This window comes from Stegodyphus dumicola, chromosome 12, assembly GCF_044657685.1.
Source record: "Stegodyphus dumicola isolate Sdum_Otavi_A_Nest chromosome 12, ASM4465768v1".
Classification (NCBI taxonomy): domain Eukaryota; kingdom Metazoa; phylum Arthropoda; class Arachnida; order Araneae; family Eresidae; genus Stegodyphus; species Stegodyphus dumicola.
Window position 1 is genome coordinate 38,590,991 of NC_140779.1, and position 20,040 is coordinate 38,611,030.

Sequence of the window (20,040 nt, forward strand, 5' to 3'; positions counted from 1 at the left end):
AATTATTTATCCATCTCTTTATACTTTACGTATACTTTCAATAGAAAGTTCATGTCCCGCGTAGCTAGCCGGGACATCGGTTTCAGCTACGAACCTTCCATGTTAGAAAAAGGAAAATCTCGTTTCTCCTGGTCTTTCCTAGCCTCACGCGTTGTTTAGATGTGATAATCTCATTATGTGCACTACAGTTACAAAACAACACCAAGTGGCAAAGTCGCATAGGATAGCGCTGGGCGCGGGGGGGGGGGAGACGATCAAGTAAAAAATTTAACTTTCACGAGTGTACGAAAATTCTGTAGATATATATATGTATACAAATCTATTGTATGTGTGATAGGGTTTCGATCTTTTCTAATCTTCATCACCCGGAGGAACAAAAACCTCTTCCGCCCATCATGAAACCTTGAATCTCCCATTAGTGGGCGGTAGGGACCAGGTTGACTCTATCCCTGATTTAGAGTTTTCGTAGAAGTGAACTTTCGTTAAGCGAGAAATACCTGCCTTGAATATATTTACTTCAGTTTATTTGCCATAAACGGAATTCATTTTCATCCTTACAGAAATAAGCTATTAACCATCGTGCTAACAGATAAGCCGAAAGTAAAGGGAAATAATCGCATTCATTGATAAACTACATGCACTAAGGAACTCTTCCATGAGTAGAAATTTCAGTACAAATAATTCTTGTTCTGAAAAACAAGTTTAAACAAAACATGAAGTCAGCAATCGCTGTATGTAGTCGCGAAATAAAAAAGAAAATAGCGGTTCTGATATCTCGAAAATATAATTCTGATACAAATGATATTTTGGTCTCCAGATTTAGTTGAAGATGACGAAAGTGTTATAATCCAATAATTATATTGTTCAAAGATAAATTGCTGCCGAAATATAAGAAGAAAATCTGCTGCAGTTTTTTTCAACACTAATTTTAACAAAGATATTTAAAACGAAATTTTTCCTTAGCGCATGTTAATCTATTACTATAGATATAGATAGATTGTGAGAAGGTTTAAGGAAGAACATACGAAGAACTTTATTTTATTTCTTGACAACTTCATTCTTCTTTCAAAAAAATCAGCATGCCATGAATAAAAAAATCTCATCCAAAGAATTTGCGCCACAGTAGTCTGTGAGAACTGATCAAGAATTTGTTAAATAGATGTGCAAGGTACAGTATCAAGTAAAGAACATTTCTATTCTTAAAATGCCGTACTGAGTAATTTAAATGCTATCTATGCTAAAACTGCAGCAGTACGTTTAAGACAGAAACATTTCAATGCTCTAATGCAATTTTTTTATTAAAATTTTACCTCTCCATCCTTTTATTAAGTTTAACAGAATTTTAATCTTGAACTCCAGCTTTTTATTGTACACCCTTTGTCAAAAAAATTCCAGGGCAATTTTTTATTTCTGAGTTTGCAGTACTGAAAAGGAACAACAAATGTTGTTTTCATGTTACCTGGTATGTATTCTTACTTGGCATGACCTTGGCCATGTTTCCACGCAAACATATTAGGTGGCAGGGCTGTGCTTACAACACACTTTTCGAATTGTTGTCGCATTCGTTAAGGTGACACAACGGATGCTGATTGTGAGCAAAGACTAAACATTAAGTTCTGCGTTAAGCTCGAAAAACCTGTGGTGAAACGTGGAACATGATTAAGCAAGCATGTCCAGGCGAGGCACTTTCAAGAAATCGTGTTTTCGAGTGGCACATAAGATTTCGTGAAGGTAGAAATTAAGTGTAAAACGATCCCAAAGCTGGTCCCTCGTCTACATGGCATATCGATGCAAACTTGGAGCATGTAAGGCAGTTATTGAAAGAAGACCGTCATGTAACTGTGCGTCTCATATCAGAAGAACTGAACTGAAATTGTGATGTGTGTCCTAAGATTTTACGGGAAGATTTAAGGAGACAGAAACTTAATGCAATAATCGTCCCTCTCTCTAACAGATGAACAGAAAGAGGAAAGACGAAGAATTTCTGCTAAACTATTGGATAGAGCCAGGCGGGTTCCCGCATTTGTGTCAAAGATTATTGTTATTTTTTCCCGTTTCCATAATTGAAAAAGTGACTGAAAGGAAAGCTTCATCAAGATTATTGCAGGCATCCAACGGGCTGGGACAAATGAGCTTGCAAGCATGGAGGTAGGAAGTAAGAAGTCCTTTCTTACCTCCATGCTTGCAAGCATCGCAGTTGAAGTTTTCCCTGCTTGCTTTCCAAGACATCTAGAAACGTTGGTAGTTGTGTATAAATAGCCAAGGGGACTACTTTGATAGCAGCTGGACTCATTTACTTGGTAAATGCAATTTTCTATTTTTAATGACCTTTGTCCTGGAACTTTTTTGACAAAGGATATATTTTATGTATAAGTCAAGAATAAAATATGCGTATTCAGTGGCATCTATGAATTTTGCCATAACCTGATAATTATTCTGTAGAATAAAAATGTATCCTTATACACTAATATACTTCCGCATAATGCTTGCAGTTTGTGATAGTTCGACATCAGAGACAAATAACATAAAGTAAATTCTCTGATTATAAGTTTAAGATATGTTCCGAATATATCTCTCAGATGGCCATTATATAATAAAACTGTCGATGAGGCTTTAAAAGTTATCTCAGATGGCTTTAAAAGTTATTTAATAACTTTAAAATAACTTTAAAAGTTATTTTAAAGTTATTAAAGTTATTGTTGATTATTATATTTAACTATAAAAGTTATTGAAAAGTTATTTAAAAGTTATTAACTGATAGGTTATGGCAAAATTTATAGATGCCACTGAATACTCATATTTTATTCTTGACTTATCTATAAAATACATCCTTTGTCAAAAAGTTCCAGGACAAAGGTAATTAAAAATAGAAAATTGCATTTACCAAGTAAATGAGTCCAGCTGCTATCAAAGTAGTCCCCTTGGCTATTTATACACAACTACCAACGTTTCTGGAGGTCTTGGAAAGCAAGCAGGGAAAACTTCAACTGCGATGCTTGCAAGCATGGAGGTAAGAAAGGACTTCTTACTTCCTACCTCCATGCTTGCAAGCTCATTTGTCCCAGCCCGTTCGATGCCTGCAATAATCTTGATGAAGCTTTCCTTTCAGTCACTTTTTCAATTATGAAAACGGGAAAAAATTACAATAATCTTTGACACAAATGCGGGAACGCGTCTGGCTCTATCCAATAGTTTGAGGGAAGAATGAATTTAATGTGATCAGTTAAGCGAAGTTTCTCAAAATACTAATAAGAAAAAATCTGCAGTATTCTCCCATATGCAATATACAATATCACAGATAAATTTCAGTGAGTTATTTTAGCCACAAACAGTTATAGAAAAGACTGCAACTTTGTTCCATATAATTTGTACACATTTACATTTGGGTGTGAAATATCTGTAATAATACCCAGAATTTCTATGCTATTGACCAATCTTCAAAGTGTTTCAGGCTTTATTGTTAAGAAAACAGAAAATACTTTTCTTCTTTCCAATCTTTTTGTTTTAAGTATAGTAACTCTCTGAATAAACTTATGCCTACAAATAGAAAAACTGATTCAGGTGTGCAAGCATCACAGATCAGTCTATCAATATCATGAATATGAGCCAACATCTGTCTAATTAGTTGAGAAGTTTCACTGGCACGGAAAGAAAATGACAGCATATTTAATATAAGCAAGCTGACAATATCATATACCGACAGCTTGGTTCTGAGACTAAATACAGGGCTCTACTGAAACAGTTTCCTTCAGTACTTTCATGGAAGGTACACTGAGTATACCTTCATGGAAGGTATACTACATTGTTGAATAGAGAGTTTTGTTTTTCCCGTCAAAATAAACAATATGCAATATTTTATCCCTCATTTTGAATTAGTATGTAGTTAGTAATGCACAGAAATTTATTTGGAAGATATAACTTCAAGAAATAGAGATTCTGCAAATTCATTTCCTAAATTACTCAACTTTTCAGTTTTATTTCAGCTGCTAATTATAAAAATTTTGAAACTGCTAACTGATAGATAGTTCTTTTCCTCTAGCCTGTACAGCTTTCTTATTGTAGAAATTATGAAGAATGAATATTGAATATTAAGTAACACTTCAAAATAATTGGTGCAGATGTACTATATAGATATAGATAATAAAAGAGAAATTTGCAATTTCTTATGCGCAAGAATTTGAATACATATCATAATTTAAAAAAAGGCTAAAATAGTATGTTATTGTGACTTATCTCACTTGTCTGACAGTAACATCAGGGGAAAAAAGGCCACGAAATTCATCTTGGCAAGGAGAGAAAGATTGCTCCTGCCGTTGGCTAGAGCTCTAAGCACCAGACTTCGCTCAGTTCTGCCCCAATTTTGATGGACAACACCTCGGAAAGACGGGTCCGAGGGTCTTTCACCCCTCTTCTCTTACCACCAGCCTCTCGGGAGGATTTTTGGCTCGCCATATATTTAGAGTGCCTCCATGCCGCAAAGTTCTTTCATGAAAGATGATTGAGCGATACGAATATTCTTTTTCATTGGAACGACTGAGAGGACTTAGTTCGATACTGTTTGTTTTATTTACATTGCTACAGATAATCAGGAACACTATGGTTAATTATTTCCACAATCATATTTTGTTCTGCTTTTAAATTGATAAAACAGCTTCAAGAGGTATTAACTGTCAATTACCATATGCTATGTTATTCGGTGTGTCAAATATAATTATGCATTCCGCTAGTCAATATTGAGTAACGCTATATAGTAGTACAGTATTGACAAAGTAGGCTGAATACTATCCAACATTTCTCCGTAACATAGAAATGTCAACTGAATAGTCAATGAGGCATAAAATGAAATAGGAAATTCCTATATAATAAATTAGTTCAGTGATTTTTGAGCTTGATCTTTGAAATGTTTTCCCCCCTCCCCCAAACTATACCACATGGAAAAATTTGTTTTTCATTATTACCTTTTTTCAGCCAATTAATACACTTTAGAAATAATTAAGAATGAGAAACTAAAGTGAGTTAGGAAATGTTTTAATCAAAGAATTAAAAATTTCAACAATTAAAATGAAATATAAAATCAAGATCTTGAATTTAGAAAGTGTTAACAAGAATTCGAAGTCACACTTAACAGCTATTAATTAACTCTACCTTTCTTCATGCAAATATCAAATCATGTGATAATTCCGTAGATGTTAACAGAATGTTCTCGCAAATTCAGGGTAATTAAAAGCTCAAAACTCTTACAACTGGCCATGCGGTCCATTTTCTACGGTGGGAAAGGGCTGGTCGCATATGAGATTTTCGTACTGTAAACGTAGTGGGTCACTCTTTAATAATGCCAGTTTAATAACAGAACGATTTATACAAGCAGCTGTAGTTAATCCATTGGAAGAACAGTGGCATTAAGAAACAATAGGAAAAGTTTCTATGCTGATTCGATGAGATCAGTGAATAAACGGGTATGTTTTTACCGTTCGCAAATAGAAATACCCTTGTCTCCATTTAAAAAATGTTGCGAAACGCAAGTACCAAAACTTCTTAGGTGCAAAATAGGAAGTATTATTAATCAGAAAATGAAAAGTCATCACTCGTAATTTCTATATTCATTCCGAATGAAGACTTCAAATTTATACCCTAAAAACTAACTTACTGTTTTTACTTTTTTTAAAACGAAAAGTCTGGTAGCAGCAGAAAATCCGCCAATGAAGAATTAATTTGCAAAGTCTCTTTCTCTGTATATATACATACATATGTGTGTGTGTATATATATAACAACAAAGGGTTTAAAAAACTAAAAAACAAAATATTCATCAGCAAGGTATGTAGTTGTTCAGAACATGTTGTAAAGTCCTGTATGAACACCATTGAGCAAAAAATAAATGGAAACACATTTTGGCCTTGATGGAGAAAAGCTTACCTAAATGACTGCAATGAAGGGGGGGAACCCTATTTTTTTATTGAAAACGAGGAGGGAAAAAAAGTGTACAAAGCTGGTTTCGACAATACGAGGAAAATTTCAATAAGAAGTTTATGATTATTGCAGGTTTCTCTTACAATGGGAAATTAAAATAAAAAGCTGAATAAGATGTTGAAATCAATTCATCTTACCGATACGAAAATGTTTCATGTCCGATGTTTACAGAAAGTATTCCATTCCATGGAAGAAGATCCAAGCGACTTTCAAAGAATAAAACTGTACCAAGAGAAAGGTCACTAATCCGAAAGTTTTCGATGTATTCCTTGAAACAATTGAAGACTTTTATAGATACTGCATATATACCTTTCCAAGGAAGTTTTCTAACTTTTAACCTGCGGAACTTTTAACTTGTGCTTCTGGACTATTGAAAAGAGCTTTTTGAAACTTAACAACTACCGTATTCTGAAGACTAAAGTTGAATGAAAAGCAATAACCGTGGAAAAGTTTCGAAAAATTCCTCTGTCATAGATGATAATAATCAAGCATGATGCATGATAATAATCCGGAAAAAAGACTCTAAGATCGAACCTTAAAATAATAGATATTTATACTTTTAGCATTCGTTAAACGTTCCCGAATTCGGTCTAAAAATGTGTTAATGTGCTTCGTGTTTCTTAGTTCTGTAAGCGTATTAATTTAATTTTGAAAACCGCATTACAGGATAGATGACCCAATAAGTCCTCCAAAAAGGGCATCCTTCTACATACGGATATAACCTTAGTGCGCTTTACTAAAAGCAAAATTGTAGTTTAAAACATGAATTTCTATTTCACCACACTAATCCTCAGCCATGCCAATGTAATACTGACAAATGCAAAACTGGCAATGAATCTTGGAAAACAGTTGTACTAAAAAAAGGGGAGGAATACATATATCTACAGAAACATCTAAAGCTGTTAACCTTGAAGGGAAACTGAAAAGAAGTGCAAATCTGTCCTATGTGATAATTCAGGAGATGTTATCACATAGGATAGATTTGCACAAATTTTCTTTCTCTGTATGTGATTCTTTATGTGATTCTGAATAAAGGGATATATATATGAGTATATGTGTTCAGAAAAATAACGGAGAAAAATTGCTTTTGCCGTTAAACTGCAGTTTGAAGAATACGATGGAAACTAACCCAAATTTGTATTATTTCCAAATATAGTACATTAAGTCTGAAACGCAAAATAATCATAGCGGAAAACACTATGCATTTTTTAATGCGTTAAACTACAATGCAACTTAAAGTTATGATATGATAATAATATTGATGATACTTTTTCTACATTCCGATTGCTGGAAATTTTCTTTGATAAATACTATAAAATTATTATTACACATTAAATATTCATTTGAACACAATTTCTGGCAAATTTGAACACAATTTCTAGCGAAATACTTATATCGAACTGGTTTACAATAGGGCATTTTTGGATCTACTGAAGTTTATTCGTACTCCTTGGAATCCGTTCTACATTTCCAAACCATAATGATTCTTTGGGGCGGGAGGAGTTTGCCTGCTATTCTTTGCGCACTGATATCTCGGGGAAAATAAACGAAATCAAATATGTTTTATCTGTTTTCGGCATTGTTTCTCTTTCGACATACTATAAAACTTATTTTAAGCAAATTAAGTTAATGATACTTGATTTATTTTATTTAAAGGAAAAAAAAAAAACTTGACCGCCTTTCAGCTGCTGAAATAGGCTGAATATGTACAAGGCCCCTCTTTGCTTTAGCCTTATTAAGGAGTTAATGGGAGCCGCTTTGCGGGTGAAAATCTCCATGGGCCTAATCAGGGGCCGCGATCTCTCGTCACTTGGCGGCCCGCGGGTAAATAAATAAGTCGCCCTTTCGGCAAGACGATTAATTTGTAATTACGCGCTCTTGCTCCCAAGAGACACTGACTGATTTGATGGGTACATTAAACACACGGGCGGATGAGAAGCGGGTGGGAAGAACTTCCAATCACGAGGGTGAGATTTCGCCCGTTAGAGAAAGGTAAGTCGAGTCAACTTGCAGTTACTGGCTCTTCCACATTTTCGTAAATTTAACGGCATGTAATTACTTGTTTTCGTACTCTGAAGGAAGTCGGAAAAGAAAGAGAAGATGAAAGCAGTCCAAATAGGGACTTGCAAATACATGCTTCATTGGTGAGAAAAAGTTAAAGGTAATGCGTTACGGAATAGTAACTGAAAGCTTGAAGACAATTTTCGATTGCGTCCCAAAATAAAATAAATCATTATTCACACTTAAAAAAATCTGATGAGGACATCACATGATTCCTTGTATGGCCTATGAAGATATACACATTTTTTGTTGAATTTCATTTAAACTTATTTCCTTAAATTTCATTAGAGATATATTTCTCATTCAATTAATGTGTGATTAATGAGTGAGAACATAAAAACTCAAAACATCTTCATTAAAAATTGTAAAGTACAGAGAAACATAAAACACCAAATACAGTTAGAACAGTTTAAAAAATAATTGTTACAATTAAAAATTAAAGTTTATACGCAAAAACAAGCAATACGACCAGCTGGCAAGAAGACATAGTTTTCGGTGCACAAAACTGAAAATTTACTCTTAGTCTTACTCGGCAAAAAGACGTCGAAGGTGTAGAAACTAAATTAATTCACTATTCTACTGAGTTTCAAATGTAAATAAATGATGTTTCGTTAGACCTAACTCACCACTTTGATAATTCTGCAACTGAATTATTATTCAAATTGTTGATAATTCTACAACTTATTAACAAAAGACATATAAACCTTAACCGGAACATAAAAATCACATAATTCAGTCCCTTTTAAAGCAAAACATGCACAACTTACCAACATATGAGAATATAAAAACCGAACCAGGTAACAGAGTAAAGGATATATATGTATACGATTGGTGCAGCCGACTAAAACGAAAATGCGAGGTGCACAACTACATGTTATAGGAGTCACATATACAAAATTCAACGTTCTACGGCTACTCATTCCTCAATTATGCCAGACACATACATACCTACGTACATATGTACGTACAGACGGCAAGGAAAACAAAATCTCTTTTGATTCCAATTTAAATCCATTTTACAATTTCTTTTGGCAAAACCAGTTTTCTTACTCGTACGTACATATATCACCCAAAAACATCGTTCAAATGGTTTCGAGAGGGGTTGAAATAGATATTTTCGTTGATAACCAAGATTTTTCGGGATTATGCAAGGAAGGTACAAAGAAGTAAGGAGAAGAATAAAATCTAAAATGATATGAGTCATCGGAAAGGATTATCAATAAAGATTGCCCAAGTGGAATAACGAAACATGTTATAATAGGATATCAGATGAATAAGCGTTTAGACTAAAATAGGAACGTCGTATAGCTTCTATATATTTAAAAAGTGAAAAAGTATGTAATGTAATTCTATAAAAATATTTAATGCTTTTAATTAGATATATCATGAATTGAGTGTATTTTATTTAAATCAATTAGATTAAAAAGTTAAATAATATTAAAAAGATATGCATAATTGCTCTTAAGTAGTTTATTTTGCTGTTTAATTACAGACAGTAAAAATATAAAATAATATCTTACTTTTTCCGAATGGGTACAGACTGGAATGATAAGTGAAACAACGCAAAATCATATTTCGAGACTAATAGCCTTTTTAGCCTTTAATAATGGTAACAAACACACACACACACACACAAAAAATAATAATAATAATAATAATAATAATAAATAAATAAATGAAAAAATAAAAAACCCTGAAAGGTTTCAAATTTTAAATTACGTCTAAAGGGGCGTTTTTTTCTTTTTAACGTTTTGTGTGTTACCTTTATTTATTAAATATCATGTTCTTTTGCACATGTCATTTCAGAAAAAGTCCGATTTTGTGTCAAAATACCTATACTAAAACAATGCTATATATAAATCTAATACATATCCTAAGTCGCGCTTTCGAGACGTAAACCAAGCAAGTTGAATTTCGTCAATCGGTCCAGTAGAACGGGGAGATATAGAACAGTGTTCTTTTTTTTTTTTTTTTTTTTTTTTTTTTTTTCCCCGCAGTGTATGTTCCTGTTATAAAATGTTGTTACACGTTCGTGTATATAATGCTTTTATTAAATGTTATTACATGAGCTTGCATTAACCAGAAGAGCTTTGAGTCACAGTTCAGACTTTTTCCAGTATCACGCATTTTTAAGCCATTTGTATATCTTATACTTAATGATATAAGGGATTTTTTAAAAGAAATTTTAAAAAGTGTAGTCACCACATCGCTATGAAATTCATGGAAAGTTGTCTCCACGAAATATAAGACTTTTTTTTTAAATTTATAATATAAAGGCTTAATTATTTGATTTGTTAATAAACATTTGCAAACTTTAATTATCTTCATTTTTGGATTATGCGAAAAAAGAACGACTTTATTATTTGATTTGTGCATATTCATTTGTGCAAATTTTAACAAACAAATTAATAATGATTTGTGCAAACTTTTGTTTACTTCAATTTTAGGATTTTTCTCTACAGGTCCATTTGTGAGATGGTATCACAGCATCAGCCATTTGCTATACCATAAAAAGTAATCATGAGATGTATACAAGAAGGCAAAACATTGTCGCAGAAAGTTTTAAAATCATTGAGTTCTTCTTCAACCCATTGAACCCCCAAACACTTCTCTGCCATGTAGGAGAGCCAAGTCGATTTTTACTAGGAACTTTAGACAGGTCTGTGACTGATTATTGAATGATCGCTTCTGCAACTGTCAACAAAAGATATATCTGTCTGACATTTCAACAGAACTTAAATTAAAACTAAAGCTACAACAGAGCCACAAACACGATCCACAGCGAAAGGTTCTAAGATAATGTAATTTCAGAAAGAAAACGACGAAGAAAAATGATTTTGGCTCGGCGGCTCCAAAAAGAATGAATTCCCATCTGTGTTTCTGACTCTGTTCTTCCATTGTTTCCCCCAAGACGCTGACTCCGTAGTTATTTTGATGGCTATGAGAAACGTCTATTCATTGGACAACAGTGTCTGTGCCCTTGTTTCAAAGTGGTCTCAGTTTTTTTTGTATTTGGGAAGAGGATTTTAAAATCTAAATCGCAGAAGTTCCACTGAGTGCAACATAAAAATATCATAAATTGCAATTTTTAGGTCTAAAAGAAATAAGCACATAAATTAAGATTACAGCGAAGTTCTGTATGTTTTTTCAGACCACTTTCTTTCTCAACAGCTTTTACATGAAGCTTATTAAGATATGCTGCTTATTTTTTTAATTTACCTCATTTAAAAATTGATAAAATCTTACCTTATTATTTTACAGTTGTTTCTCAGAAACCGTCTGATTCACAAATTTATTTAAAATATACATAAAATTTTGAAAGTGGAATTTTAAATTTGACTTTGATTTGTCTCTTTCCGCAGGTAACAGCAATTATTATACTTATAAGGTATGTTCCGGTACACAGGAACAAAACTACTCAACCTGACTCTATTTCGCTTTTGGCATTATGCCAAAGAACATTAATTCAAAAAACAAGCAGTTGAACTGTCGGACTCAGACGATCACATTCGCAAGGCAGCTGGAATGCTGTCTATTTTTCATTATTCGTTATTTTTGTTCTGTTCTCGCATCTACAAGTTTTATATATCATTTTCGTGTTTATACTTATATATTGTGCAACTATTTAATATAAGTTTTGTGTTTTAAAAAGAGGTTGTGTATCCGATTCATTCACATTACATCGTAACAAGGTATGACATGTACTTACCCCGCAGGAGAGCCGTCATTACACGTGACCGTCTTATTGGTGAGTATCACTTTTCTCATAGCTGGGGCTTTGCTGCTTCGGCACTCGTGCAGTTCGTGAAGTAGTTGTCTAATGAGATCTAAACCTGGGCTGCTGATTTTCGAAAGGCCGCGAGAGTTAAGCAGCACTCTAAGTTCAGGTAATCGGGTGCCTGACGAAAGAGTTGTGGGAGTCGGAGATCCTAGGATGAGATTTCCTTTCAATAGAACTGAAGAAAGAGAAATGAAGAACCACCACTTCCAAAGAAAAACAAGCATAACTGATGAACTTGTAATCTGAAAAGAAAAATCAAAACTGTACGAGAATATTGACATTCTAAATCATCACATCAGGGCTTAAGTTCTAAAATTATTAAGTCCCGGAGCCCTATGGAAGCCTATCCAAACGGAAAAAATAAATAAATAAATAAAATAACTCAAAAATTAAAATAATTAAATAATGAATTTAAAATTGAAAGAATGGTAAACAGATAAATACAAATTTAATAAATTATTAAATTAATTATAGGTAGTTAAATAAAAACTAAATTATCCGACCTCGTCTTATTTGGGCCTCCGGCTGGAATTGCATTTCCACGCAGAAACTAAAAGAAGTAGCTCAGATGATTTCTGTCTGAATTTAAGCCCTGAATATGCATATAATGTACTATTCCAAGGAATGAGAGATATAAAACTCACTTTTTTGGGGCAGCGCACCAAAGAAAAAAGATAAACGTCGCAAAAGCTGGTATCACATGTCCATTTATTTCAAACGAACAACTGTTTCGGACAATATTTTAACCTGCTTTACCACTGAAAGAAAGACGCACGATTTTTTATTTCTTTCGTAAAAACATTATAAGTTGTCCGTTTTCAATAACCAATCAACTCTTAGCATCGATTTCCCTGTCATCAACCATCATTTGCATTGGATAACTAGTTTCTTCTTTACATGGTAACCCCAAAACGATACGCAGTGATTGGCTGTTTCGTATCGTGCGACAAAGCAGAGTAATTGTTAAAAAGAGTTGTTCTTTAGAAATGTTTTAAATGTGTGATACGACCTTAAAGAGAATAGTGAGAATTTTAGAAAGAATATGAACATATGGAAAGAAATTTTAACGGAAAAGTGTAGTTTTGAAAATAAAGAGGGAAGAGTCCAAGAATTTCTGATCGCGATGCTCTGTCGATATAATTTTAGTCGTGAAGCAGAAATTTTCCCTGAAAATGATCTGATTATAACTTGAGAATAAAAGTAAGACCCTTCATACAAGAGACAGTAGTGGTTCCCCCCATTTGGTTACATCATTCCAAAAGTCCACAGGAGCTTTCCAGTAGGAAATCACTAGCATAGCCAGTGCACGACTAGGGCGACCACTTTTAATACTTTCAGGAACGAAACATTTACCCGCTTTTATAAATTCATTGCACTTCAGGGAGGATAAACCTATGAGATATGAGTAGGGACTTGTCTTTATTTAAAAATCTCAACCTCTGTCCAAGTTTTGTGCCCGGGGTAAAGAGAGGCCTGCATTCAGAAATAAGAATCAATTTTTAGTCATATTTATTATTAAAATAAAATTTATCTATTGAAATTGTGATTCACTTCTATAAGAGAAAAGCTGAACCCCCCACCCATCTCCTTCCATTTAGGGTTACGGTACGCTCGGGCTAATGATTAATTAATATGATCGTCATTTCTTCTATAAATCGGGCAGAATAATCGAGAGCTTATCGTAAAAAATGGAGTTTTTCATCACTACCTATGTGGCCTCAGTTTACTCAAAATTATTAACAAAAATTCTGATTTTTCTTGCTAGGAGATGAGAAGCCTAAAGAAAACTTTGAAAGAGGAGCAACTTTTATTATTATTATTATTATTATTATTATTATTATTATTATTGTTATTGTTATTATTATTATTAAGACGGTGATGCCTGTCTGACATTTCTCTAATTCATCTCGAAGTTGAGTAATTAATAATTTCGATAGCTTCTTCAACTATTTAAACCCATTTCTGTTGGTTTGGCTCGAATATGTATGGGTATCTGCAGCATTCGTCATGTTCGATTAAATCTTCCGTGCCATACATGCAGGACATTGCATTTTCCCTTGAAAGTTTCAGTGAGAAACAATGTAAGCTGTTTTAGTCAATTTAAAACAAATTTAATATTGAACCTATTTTTGAAAGGATTACCTCCCCAGCTGAAAGAGAAAATCCCTTTTCACTGCCTACGCACCATAGCTAATTAACCGGAAAATAATATTTGTCCAGTTAGAAAGCTGATTGTAAGGAAGGGTCAAACTTTGCAAATATTGGTTGGTAAAGAGGAGAAAATCTTTTCAAAGTAGTATATAATTTAGGAATTTGGGCCGAAAACTATAAACCCCTTAGCGCAGTAATCTAATAATGCTTGCAAAACTCTCTGATCAAATGTCTTTCTCACTTCTGATTAGGTTCGATTTACATAAGACCAATGCATTAATTGGTAGAGCTCGTGCATAAAAATTTACTGTTTTAATTATTTTCTTTATTTGCCTTCCTATTTATGCTTGTAGCGGACCACACTGAGATGAGAAAATCGTGTGTGCGGTCCCCGCAAGTCACTGTTTTCAACGACATGACATGGTCTGACATCGCAGACGCAATAATTCGTTCCAGTTGACAGTACAAGAGACGTAACTTCACGACCAATGTCAAGAGATTTTAAATTTCTGTCCGTGACTGTCGTAAAAGGCTCATGATTTCAGAAAGGCTGACGATTCAATGATCTTGTTTTGCCTCTGATATCGTTCCAGATATAACGAATCAGAGGATGTAAAATACTACTAAAAAATTAAGGAGTCGTGGCTAATTCAGTTTGCAGATTTTTTTCCATCGGAACAGCATCCCAGAATGCTCTTAAACTCTCCACTACAGGTAGCCTCGTTAGCAGGTTCCTCACGTCACGAGGACTATACTTCACTACCATAATTATTCTATGCAACCAATGAATTATATATATATATGTAATAATAAAATTCCATAGTCAAGAACAGTGCTCCGCAACCTTTTCTCACCTGCGACGCACAAAAAATCTTTCTGGAATTTCGTGGCACACCAAAGAGTTCCGAGTTATCAAGGAAGTGCCGAAAAATTTCAAATGCTGACACACTTACAATCACACACACAACCACACAACGGTGAAATATATAAAAACATTTAAAATAGACATTATTAAGGGAAAAAATTGTCATTGTGTATTAAATACATGATAAAAAATTGCAAAATGTCAAATACTTGTATTTGATTGCGGCACACCTATATCCTACTCATGGCACACCAGTGTGCCGCGGCACACCGGTTGCGGAGCACTGGTCAAGAATACACTTAAAATTCTAACTGTATGTTCTTTTCATTTTTAATGGCGACGTTCTCTTATTTGAAAGTACGTGGAATTAAATCCACAGCCCCGTAGTCAAGTTCTTTTTCCCGCCTTTTCTACACGTACAGTTATAGAATGTTCTGGAAATATTTAAAGCGAACTGGATTGGCTGACGTCATTTCTTGAAAGCTCCACCTTTCCAGAGGCTATAAAAGGACTCGCAAAAGAATATCGGGGGCTTTTCTTAAATGTCACGATGCAGTAAACTTCATACAAAAAGTTGTTAGTAATTCTTTTTATTTACTCCGGATTTTTGATTTTGTAACTGCTATTTCTCCTGAATAATAATAAATGGATCCTGTTTTTATTTTAAAACTTATCGTCTGATAATTTAAGCTAGGACTAAAGCTGGTACATCACATATATATCTATTTAAAAAGCTTCTCGTAATTGTATTGAGTTCAGAAATGCAGTAAGTATTACACAACTTCACAAATGTACTAATCATTATATGGACTCTGAAGTGCTTCCTGCCGCCGATTACCTACATGCTTATAAACGATAAGATTAACTTTCAATGAATTTTTCCAGGGAATGTGTTACTGAACTCCAGCATAAAAACGAAACATACTACTTATATACGATACGTGAGTGAAATTAATGCATTTTCTTAATTCAAAATACTAACTTAAAGAATATGAAATACTAACAGAAAATATATGATTGTAACAGCTTGGCATCCTTTGAAAAAATTTTGAATTTATATTTTTTGTTAAGAGACATTTAATTTGTGATAAAAGTTAAATTAAAATACGCTAAATAAATATTGCAAAATTTTTTTCTGACTGTTCGTAGCAGAATGCTTTCTTTCAATGCGTTTCATGAACTACCATGGAGGGGGGGGGGAAGACTAAAAAATTAGGATCTGACTTACAAATACTTTTATAGGACTTAAGTTAAAGAAAAGTTTGCAAATGAGAAAAGATATCCAAAATCGAAGAATTTCCTGAGAAAAGAGTGGAAGGAAGACTAATGACTTTCCTAAGAAGTCATTAGGACTTTTGAAACAAGAGAGGCGAAAAATGTGCAGTGTTCTCATTGGGACTCGAACCTTTGACCTCTCGAATACACGTCATGTATGCTTGAAATTATACCACGAAAGAGTGCTGAAAGCAGGGATAAAACACCTTATATACTCCCCCTTTTAAAGGGCGACTGGGGATTATCGGCCCTAATCGCCAAATCCTGGTGTGGTGATGAATTTTCGTCAATCGCATTTTATTTCGGGCGCCACATGTAGAAATCTTTTAGAATTTTTCGATGCAGTAGACGTCAAAAATGTGCAATGCCCTCTCCGGGGCTCGAACCCCGGACCTCTCGAATATGACCCGAGAAGGCTTCCAATTACACCACGAAGACATGCAGAAAGAAGGGAAAAAATACGTTATAAAGAGCAGATCCCAAGATGCTATAGTCGATGATAAAAATTATAACTGTCACCCGAAAAAGTTATGAGATGACTTATTTTCATTTCATTGCTTGCAATATCTTCTTACATATTATTTTCATCTTTCAACTGGTCCATGCATCTACTTTTGCACATTATTTTAGGTTGCCATTGATCTTATTTTGAACAGTTTATTATTCTTTTTCTTCAGCTGATGCGATAAAATGCGATGTCATAGATGAAGACTTATCAGCTGATGCAACAAAATTCGATTTCACTGACTAAGATCTGTAATGTTTTGCAGTACTATGAAAGGTATCACCTTGTAAATATTATTTGTAATTGCATCAAACATAAAAACTTACTTTATTGTAAAGATAATGACTTTTTGGTCTTTTGCATAAAATTCGATACGCGTATATTTATCTCCTGTGAGAGATGGTTCTTTGTAGATACAGTATGTTTATGACTATACGTTTCCAGCATACGTTTAATATATAGATCGGGTATCCGTTTGAACTCCTAACTATTTATAAAGTTAACTTCCTTTTTTAACTAATTTTTATTTAATTTAGTATGCCTTTTCTCAAACCGTAAACACTTCTTCCAGGTAAACATCAAGCTACACACTTAAATACAACTCGAAATATCGTCTATAATTACCACACAAAAATCAAGCATTTTTTGGTTCTTTGCTATTAAACGTATTTTCTAATCAATGTTTGATGAAATTTTTAAGGCGATTCCAACTAGAGTAACTTAAATGGCTCCTACAAAATATAATCTCTGGTAAGTTTCTGACTTTTTACATTATTAACATTTCACGTAAGAAATAAACACTCACTACATTACCAATAGAGAATAGAAACTTTAAAATAACATAGATGATGTTAAGAACACATAAATGTCCTATTAGTGTTTTCAAGAATTATTAAGCTGCCGAGGAGGTTATTGCTCAAACGGAACCCGTTCATATTCGGGTTAGTCAAGGAAAGACAAATGAAAATACAATATATTCAGAAATTTCAGCCGCCGGCAAATAGAATCCAAATAAGTCCCAGTAGCAACTTTCAGGAAACTCATCCACATAGACTAATGTTATTTACTTTAAAAGTTTAATATAAATTATCAAAAAGGCAAATAAAGTGCATTAAAACCTGAAATGTATAATTTTAAAAATAAGATACTGGTTATATCTGACAAGATAAATTATGAAAGTAAATAATTTTAGCAAACTTTTAGATAATTTATTTACCAAGATAAATTATGAAAGTAAATAATTTTGGCAAACTTTTAGATAATTTATCTACTAAGATAAATTATGAAATTAAATAAATTTGGCAAACTTTTAGATAATTTATCTACCAAGATAAATTATGAAAGTAAATAATTTTGGCAGATTGTTAGCTTTTGTGGACTGAGCTATTAATAAATTCACAATATTTGTGTGCAGATCAAAAGTTATATGTTATCAATCAAAATCTAGTTAATATGGAATACCTTAATTTTGCAGATAAATTATAATTAAAATAAACATAAAGTACTTCAGAAGTAATTCAAAAATGTTATATTTAAGACAGTTTTCTGGATATTGAAAGACGAAACAGAAAAAACATCCGCTTCTGCATTTACATTAAACAAATGACTTTTACTCAAAATGATAACTGAAAAAGAGCACAATTATTAAAAATTGGGGATCGGGGGAAGCGTTTTGAAGTAAACTCATCAGGATTAAAAAGGAAAGAAAGAAGTGTAGTGAATAAAAATAAAATTAAAAAAAGAAGTTGGAAAGTAAGGCGATAAATAAAAAAATAATAATTGCGATAAATTAAATAATAATAATAATAATATTTCTAGAAATCTATCGACACGAATAGAAATTATAGATAAAAGAAAAAAACTGCATTTAAAAACACCTCAAAATATAGGCTCGTAATAAAACAAGAGTTTTTATTTTCAATAAGACCTGCAAAGAAAAAATTGTTATTTCAGTTAGAATTATATGTATATTCAGTGTAAAAACCCGTGCGACAGAAACGATGACAAGACGGAAAACAATTATATATAAAACTAGAAATATCAAAATATTCAACATGCAATAACAAAATGAATCAAAACGAAGTATGAACAATTGCATGGCTGAAGATAATAAAAGAAACAAAGAACTGGACAAAATAATACATAAATATAAATGAAGAATCGTCACCTAGTAAAAACCGAATGACAGGAGAAATGTAACGAGACTTAATTCTGCGGAGAGAATTTCAAATGAAGTAAATATTCCAGTGAAGCAAATATTTCAAAGTAAACAATTTTACAAAACCGGAGTATAAAAAAAGTAAGATTCAAAATATGAAAAAGAAGATATCGTGTGGATATTTTTGATAATATAAGAAAAAATGAAATGCATATATTCTTGGATGAATTCGATTTCATACACTGCTTTTTCATACACTAATTGGAATCCTTATTCTTGTAAATTATTAGCATTGAAATTACAACAAACGTATATCATACAACACAGTTTCTTTTCTCAAATTAAAATAATAATAATAATAATAATAATTAGAGAAAGAAAACTTACTGCGGCCTTTGTACACATATGAAGATATACATATATCTAATAACTGGTATTCAGCTTAACTTAGAATTATTATCAAATAAAAAAAGCTCAACGGAGCTTTGAAGTCAAATAGAGGAGCACTTGAAAAAAATATGTAACAATATGTAACAAAGGGTCTTACCCGAACTTTTTTCAATACTTTCGGAATCCAGATCAACGCGCAAAATTCCAGCACAAGATACAGAGAGTCGCTTCAGGTAGCTCATAAAAATCTGTCTGGGCATACGGCGCCAGTTGTATTCGAATTCGATTCGGTGACTGAACGCGCGTCCAATTCGAAAAATGCATATAATGCGGTTACTTCTGTTATATTTCCTTTCTTTTCTAGTTTTCTCCCCCCTTTTTTATGACCTGTACGGCATCTATTTAAACGAAGGTAAAAAGAGAGTTCGGTCTCCCCAGCGCGTAACAAAACGAAACTCCATCTTAACGAGCATCAAGATGAACGACTGGGGAAGTGGGCATAAATTGCAAGCACCCAGAGCCCCTCCCCCATCCCTACTGAGGGTTCGGTCGAGGCTGTCACTTGGTCCGAATGGTATGCGCAGAACACTGCTTGCCTCAAGCTATACCCGAGGATAAAAATAGTCATTGGTGCATATGATATGTCAGATTAATCCCTTATCCATTTTATTTTTCGTATTGAACACTAAACAGTACTTAGATTAACACGAATGGTTACACTGTCAACAGCCAAATGACCGTAAAAAAGAGCGTTCTCTAAAAAAACAGTATTATAATTCAGGGTGTTCTTTAATACCAACACAATATTTCTTTAAAGCAGTCCCGTATAAAAATATTGCAAACAAAATTATAACAGATAATAGTCTAACAATCTCTCTCTGTCAAT

The 20,040-nt window shown here is 33.2% G+C and overlaps 1 protein-coding gene across 2 annotated transcripts in view; it reads right to left on the reverse strand.

Moving 5' to 3' along the window:
* Positions 1–20,040, reverse strand: part of Notum (palmitoleoyl-protein carboxylesterase notum) — a 198,204-nt gene that overhangs the window by 98,338 nt on the left and 79,826 nt on the right. For both annotated transcript variants that reach the window (XM_035352264.2, XM_035352263.2), the window contains exon 2: positions 11,739–12,052. In XM_035352264.2, coding sequence (XP_035208155.1) covers positions 11,739–12,034 — 296 coding nt within the window. In that variant the 5' untranslated portion in view covers positions 12,035–12,052. The remainder of the gene's footprint in view (positions 1–11,738; positions 12,053–20,040) is intronic.